Source organism: Poecilia latipinna, unplaced genomic scaffold (assembly GCF_001443285.1).
Source record: "Poecilia latipinna isolate Pla-1442-1.1 unplaced genomic scaffold, P_latipinna-1.0 Scaffold209, whole genome shotgun sequence".
Lineage (NCBI taxonomy): Eukaryota > Metazoa > Chordata > Actinopteri > Cyprinodontiformes > Poeciliidae > Poecilia > Poecilia latipinna.
In genome coordinates this window covers 225,480-232,855 of record NW_015112825.1, presented here as the reverse complement: position 1 = coordinate 232,855, position 7,376 = coordinate 225,480, and the positions used below count along the sequence as shown (strand labels likewise).

General features: G+C 35.9%; 1 protein-coding gene across 3 annotated transcripts; it reads right to left on the bottom strand.

Moving 5' to 3' along the window:
- Positions 1-211: 211 nt before the first annotated feature.
- Positions 212-7,077, bottom strand: LOC106946853 (uncharacterized). Of its 3 annotated transcripts, none has more exons than XM_015031510.1 (11): positions 6,919-7,077; positions 6,772-6,814; positions 5,802-5,947; positions 5,358-5,487; positions 3,856-4,125; positions 3,489-3,782; positions 3,251-3,393; positions 3,114-3,158; positions 2,802-2,908; positions 1,989-2,109; positions 212-1,898 (listed from the first exon to the last, which is right to left on the bottom strand). In XM_015031510.1, exons 1-11 carry the CDS (start codon positions 7,006-7,008, stop codon positions 1,719-1,721), a joined length of 1,569 nt encoding a protein of 522 aa, XP_014886996.1. In that variant the 5' UTR covers positions 7,009-7,077; the 3' UTR covers positions 212-1,718. The 3 variants fall into 3 exon arrangements, with proteins under 3 accessions (XP_014886996.1, XP_014886995.1, XP_014886997.1); XM_015031509.1 differs by having other exon boundaries at positions 1,989-2,105; positions 2,795-2,908; positions 6,919-7,076; XM_015031511.1 differs by lacking the exons at positions 6,772-6,814; positions 6,919-7,077 and having other exon boundaries at positions 1,989-2,105; positions 2,795-2,908; positions 5,747-5,838.
- Between the last annotated feature and the right edge of the window lie 299 nt (positions 7,078-7,376).

The window sequence follows — 7,376 nt, the reverse complement described above, 5'->3', positions numbered from 1 at the left end:
CTCACCTTCAGTTCACGTTCATTGGGTGTTGTTTGTAAGGTCAACATGTCAGATTAATGAACAGTTTTGAAGTTCAATAATTCGATGGAGTAATTGAGGAGGTCGTCTTTAAGCTGAACCACTCAATAATTTTATTTATAAATAATTTTATAAGTAGATATATTTCTATATTCACAAAAATTCAAAATCCTTAATGGTGATTTTCACTGTGTTGAAAGTGAAAATTAAGTCCTTTTGATGTAGCAACAAGTTTCAAAGAACAATAATATACAGACACGAATTACATACCAATGTTGTACAAAAAAAACTGAGTATGGTAAAAAAAAAAATAAAAAAAAAAGAGCAGCAATTAATCCTAACATCAAAAAGTCTCAGAGAAAGTGGTGTATACAGCAAAAAAAAAGTAAAACTGTAACAAGGGTAAAAATCTACATCTATGCTCCTTTGAAGGCATTTCTGATATAGTGATTTCTTTTAGATACTCTTTGAGATGCATTTATATAACTGTTAATATGGCAGTTTAAACATGTTTTTTACCTGAGAGAACACAATTTAAAAGTAAAAATTCAATACAATCTCATTACATTAGTCAGTGCATATATAAACATAGATATGCTTGTATACCTAAACTATTTCATAGCTCATGCATCAATTATATTAGCGATTTACAACCTTTTTCTGAGAGTCCTGTTCTTGTCCAGATGATACCCAGTGCTAGCAGATCTTTTCTAATCTAATGTAAAAAGCTCTATGTTTGACATTTTCTCTGATTGCGTTGTTCCAGCACACAAACTGATTTGTCTACTGGCTACAATAATTGTAGTGAGTCATTGTGTTCGCAGTGAATCGGATTTGCACTTGAAACATTTTACAGATGATATAAAGTTGATTATTATTATTTTTTTATTCTTTGGACTTGCCTGATGAGATCTCTACTAAAAATAACGACATGTAAACAGAATCTGGCGCCATCTATGGGTGACATCGGAGTGAATGCCGTGCTGTGCGATTGCACGACATTCTTTTTCTGACGAGAGAGAAACGGAGGGTGCCGATATTTACCTTCCCCATCCCGCTTAAGCGGATTATGTGACCTCATACATTTGTCACGTAACAACACACAGGAAGAAAGCACAAATTTTTTTACCAAAACCTGACCACACTTCGATCAGAACACCTTCACCCTGTTAACTTTTAGCTTTCAAATGCAAAAACTAAATGCACAGCACGAGAAAATTCTGGATCAACTGGTGGGTTCTTGATGCAGTCTTGGTGGCACCATCTGTTCCAGATGTAACATGCGATCTTGAAATTGTAGAGGTTAAATGGTTAAACTACTAAATTTGGAGAAAATGTTCTCATTGTTTTATAGTTGCTGTCTTTTCTGCTTAAAGATGTCATATGTATATTCTAAAATGTATATGAAGCATTTTTATTTGCTTCAACGTAAACTCCACTGCTGGTCTGGACCAATAGTGGTTTGTCTCAGTATTGATTAAATTTAACTGAGTCTTGGTGGTGGGCTGCGATTGTACAAAATTCCTGGTGTGGATTATTGCCCCAGTCCGTGCCTGCTTATACCTGATTATGTGTGATTTGTGTCTTTTTATTATAGGCAGCGTGGTCCCTGGATTCTTAGAAGGCCTCTGGAGAAATAAAGCATGAAAAGTCCAGTAGAGGCTGAAACAGCTCCGTCAACACAGCGCTCGGAAGAGTGTTCACAAAAAGTTCAGCTTATCCGAGTTGTAGACATCACAGGTCGGCGCATCTGAACTGAGAGGGGGAGCTGAGGGAAAAGCCAATCCTTTTAGCTCAAATCTCGGCTCGGCATCAGGGGAGAACGCGTCTGAGCTGAACGTGGGAGCTGCTGCAGATCCCTGAGACGCTGGAGGTCCAAACTGAAAACAGCAGTTTCATAGAAAAGATAAAGCAGGAAAACAATTAAATGTGAAATGCCAAAAATGTTATTTGCAACTGTGTTTATGTACCTCAGAAAGGGGAGGGTATAGGCTAGGTTCAGGCTGTGGTGGGTTTACACTGGCTGGTTGTAGAGGATAGGCACTGGCAGGCTGTGGGGGGTACACAGCGGCGTTAGGCTGCAAAGGCTGTAGAACAAAAACACAAATAGTGAGTCACTACTGCAAATATAGGGAAAATATGCAAAGATAAATAAATACAATAAATATTTATAAACAGCAAGAGGGATTATTGTCCATTTTCAATTAATTTAATTAATCAGAGCAATGGTAATAATGTAGAACTACTGAAAATGGCACCTATTTTTTAGATGTTAATGAAAAAGAAGACAACATAACCATTCTTAGAACAGAACAGAATAGAATAGAATAGAATAGAATAGAATAGAATAGAATAGAATAGAATAGAATAGAATAGAATGATCTTTTATTGTTCCAAAATGGGGAAGTGCAATGCTTGCAACAAGTATATCATGATATTGGAGAATTTGAGTCACTTTGATATTTCAGAATTTTACGTGATGCTGCTGTAATTTATTAGCAATAATCTACAGTTACTTAACTTCTACCATGTTTTACCTTAGCTCCTCTCTATAAGCTCACATCAAGATAGCCCATTCTCTTTAAAGGAACTCAGCAGTGGTTTTCTGAAAAGTTGCTGGATTGTTGGTGGTTGCTCATTTAAAAAAAAAATCGTGTTTCATCTACAACTAAAGGTTGCTTTAAGTTTACAAACTGCAGCAGAAACGGACATCATTCGTTTAATTAGGGGTTTTAAACTTGGAAGATCATCAGAAGCCCTTCAGTATCAAACCTACCGGTTGTTCAATGGAAACAACAGCTTGTGTGTAGGCTGGAGGGTTTGCTGGATAAGGAGTGTAACCTGAAGATGTTTGAATCGGGTAACTTGGTCCTGCTGGCCGACTTGTACCCTGCATTTGAACGCAGAATATTAAAATAAATCTAAGCATTTTATGTAAATTTACTGCTCCTGCAGTGATTTCTATTTGTATTACAAACTTCTCCTTTATAGTGAATGGAAGTGGGTGTTCGACTTTATGCCTTTATGCACTTATGCTATTGATAAAAAAATATCTTAAAATAAAGCTATTTAAGGGGAAAAAAAGAAATGCTTACATGATAATACACTGCAGGTGGTGGGGCGGCTGAATCAGACTTGTCCTTTTTAGGGAAATTTTTATAAGAGTTGTAATCATGAAGTAAAACACCTGATTTTAGAGTCAATTTAGATAAGTAAATAAATAAATACATACATGAAAAGTAACAGCAGATCCTTCTGTAGCTGCAGATTTGTTCTTCTTACAGCAACATTTCCTTCTGCAACAGAAACAGCAACACAGCCCCAAAACGACAGCAACAACAGCAACAACAACATATGTGACCAGGTGATGCGAGACTGTGGGAACACAGAGATATGAGAGCAGACATTAGTTTGAATGATCACTGATTTTCTTTTTTCAACATGAAAAATGTAAATGTGTTGTGCCTCACCATGGCCGTCGACATTCACATGGGCAGATAACGCCAGGTTGCCTTGTGGGTCTCTGAACTCAAAAATACCAGAATCCATAGCTTCTACATGTCTTATTTTAATGCCATCACTTTGAATACTAATTCTCCCAGAGAACCTGTTGCCATTGTTGACCAAATCGCCATTTTCTATTATTGTTACTTGTCCACTTGTTTCTAAATCTTTTTTAAACGTCACGGTCCACGGTCCTCCACTCCATGGGTTCATAATAATAAGATTCTCGCTCACTTCTGCATCATAGGAACGAGTGTTCTCTGTTTGACAGATTAGAGTGCAAGTAAGATGGAAAAATGTTTCAGGATTCACCAACAAAGATTCTAGTTTTACCTTTCACAGTGAGAAATACCCTTCGACGAAGAGTGCCTTCTTTGCCTCTGAAGTTATAGTAACCGTTGTCTGCCTGAGTGACACCAGAGATTGTCCAGAAGTTGCCCTTGAGGTCTCCTCTTGTTGGCTTACTCAGAGGGTTGTTTAAATTCCACAGGATTACTGTCTCCTCTTCTTTGTGAGGTGAAGTGTATTCCACATAGTGAGTCGCGGTAGGTACCCGATAAGACCATTCATGCATGTATTCCTTGATGATCTTTTCAGCACAATCTAAAAATAAAAATTAATGAGTTCAACCGAACATACAATACAAAACATTGCTAGAATGCTGCAAGCTTTTAAAAGGTGACTCTGTTTGGAAAATCTCAATCAGTGAATTGAATTTAAATGATCTTGTTAAAAAAAAACAAAAAAACATTTAGTGACAGATGATGGTTTCAAACTCGGGTTACAGAAGGACCACCGAAACCGCTAATGTTTGAAGCAAAGAATAAATAACTGGCACACAACTGTGTGCAAAAACTAGTCAGACATGATGATCATCAAAAAAAAAGGACTAATTCAATGCAAAACTACAAATGGATTCGAGTAAATGTCCATTTCCGGTTAAAACCCAACAGTAACATGCCTCACAACTGACTCACTAATAAACAGACAACAATGTACAAGCACCTTCACATCTAAAATGATATTCTGTCCTAAATAATCAGATCTCAAGACCGGATAGTTTTTGACTGGTTAGGCATGTTCTACAGTAGGGACAGCTATTAAGAGGTGGGAAACTACAAATGAAATTCCACCAGCACTCTTGTAATATACAGATTTCTATAATCCAGTCGGTATATATTAGGCATCTCTGAGTTACTTTTTAAACTACCGCTGTTCAATAAGCCCAATTATGTATATATGATGCATTTAAGACTCACCAAGGCCATTCAGCCATTCAAAATGTAGTGACTAGCATGTTAAAATTTTTAAGAAAAAAAAAAACAGGTTCTTGCATGGCTTAAAACAATACAGCTTCAAACACAGATAAAAGTGTAAGTACCTAACTTGCCAACTGTCACCTCAGATTTATGTTTTATTGCAAGTGAAATGTAATCCTAAACAGGAGAATAACAGGATGAGGTTTTTGTGGTGGCAATTTCTATTGACTGTTGATAAATGTAATTGAAAAATAAATTAATGAGCCCTGCCGCAAAATGATCTGAGAGGTTAAACTACATCAAATAAAACTTTGAGATTCCAAAAAGTCCATTAAGTCTAATATACTGAACTAACGGGATCAGGTTACCACCAGTGTAGAGCTTGCAAAAGAATAGCAGACACCAGGTAATTCCTCATATACAGAGAGGCAGAAAGTCTTTGAAATGATTCTTGGTGATCAAAGCAACTAACCAGCTTTTGTTTTTATCTATTTTATACAAAAGAACACAGCAGAATAATAAAATCACATGTTGAGTCATCATTTGGCAATGCAAAGAGAAGTATGAGGTTCTCACCTTTTATTTTCAATTGCAACTCATCAATAATTGAACTGCCATATGTCACTGCATAAATTCCTTCATCCTTTTTGGTTAAATTTGTAAGCCTGGTGTTATACCTGTCAACTTTCAGTCGTGGCTCCTGTGCCTGAAAGACAGAAAACACAAACAGGTTTATTTGGGAGAGAGAACACAAACAGCTACACAGACATTCAAAGTATTCATAGCCCCTAAATCTTTCCCATCTTGTCACGCTACAACCAGAATTTTTCCCATTTGGCCTCATTCCTTCATTGTAAGGATAAATAGCACAGGCTCAGTCAGTCTACACAATCGAGCAGCAATGGTTTTGATCTTTTAATACACCTAATGACAATGTGAGTGTCAAGTTCATTTGACAACCTCACCATTTGCATGCACAATTACTCCCAGTCTACACCAGAACAGCAACAGGCAGTTCACCTTCCCATTTTCCATCAGTGTTTTCCTCTTGCCTCCATTTCTTGGAGTAAAATACAGCCCTTGTTGAATATTTGGTTGAAGGTGCATGGGAAATTTAAGGTCATTGCCATAACAAACGTCGTTCTCATTTAATGTAGCGGAGGGACCTGATGAAGGAACAAAAGTGTACAGAAAGAGGAAATTCTGAGTCTCGTGGTAAAAACTAAGTAAGGTTGATTAACCAAAAAATAAAAAATAAAAACAAAGACCATTATTTCAAGAATGTTTGATACATTTTCCGGAAGATGTTGTAAACTAAAAGACATTAAGTATTTTTATTTATTTATTTATTTATTTATTTATTTATTTATTTATTTATTTATTTGTCATAACAATGGTTATATACAACTTTCCTGACACACCCACTAAGGACACTGCAGTAAAATACATTTTTGCTGAGTCAGTGAATTTTTTTTTAATCTCAAAATATTCTTAAAAATTATCTTAAAAATGAAACTTCATAAATAGTTCAACTCTTTACTAAGAGTTTACTACTTATAAATTCCCCTATTGCAGTCGAGTATGATGTTATTTTGATTATTATTTATTTATTTTTTTTTTTTTTTGCAAAAGTACTAATGAGAAGTATGCTTAAAGCTTTTGAAAAAAGCCAATTTAAACACTGTTCAATATGTTCACAAAAATGTGAAGCACACACAGTTTATCCGAAATGTATCGTTTTTGTGTAACTTGGAAGTTCCATCAATAATTGTCTTATTTTCTACCACTAGATGGCGCACAGGCAGGTTACAAACAGGACACAGTGTCCTGATCTAAATACATTTTTAAAACTTTAAATGGATGATTGTCAGAATTATTATTAACTGTTCAAAGTCCTTTGAATAAATAACTCTTGGACGGTGAATTAAGTTTATCTTAAATAAAACTATATAACAATGTAATGTAGCTTGATTAGTAAGGTTTTCCTCACCCCAGAGCGCACAGAAGACTGTAACCAACAGTATCAACATCTCCTGAAGAGAAAGACGGAAAAACGAGATTTAGAGTGCACTGCGTTTCTAGTTTATTTACATTCCCCAAAGCAAGTTTTGTAACACAATAAATAAGTCTTAACAACCATTTTGTGTTGTCTTCGGTGGCCAGATCTTCTCCAAAAAGGAGTCCAAAACACCGGGAGAGACAGACGAACGAAAACATCGAAGAACATCTCACTCTAACATATATCCATCCGCCAAAACTCATCCCGAAAGAGGTTGAGAGCGCTGAAAACAAAGCAAACAAAAAAACAGTTCTGACTTTAATCTCAGAGTTCTGAGATTAAAGTCAGAATTCTGATATTAATGTCAGAATTCTAAGATTAATGTCAGAACTGCTTTTTTTGTTTGTTTGTTGTTTTTTTCCCCCAGCAGCCCTCATCCTCTTCCATATTACGTAGATGCGACCACGTCCTGCGGAAGCATTTCGCTTACTTTCATCAACCTGGCTGAAGTTGAAAGAGGGCAAAGTAAAGTTAATGAACAAATGAACAAAAAAATAGTGCAAACTAAAATTATTCCAAATTTATAATCATCAGTG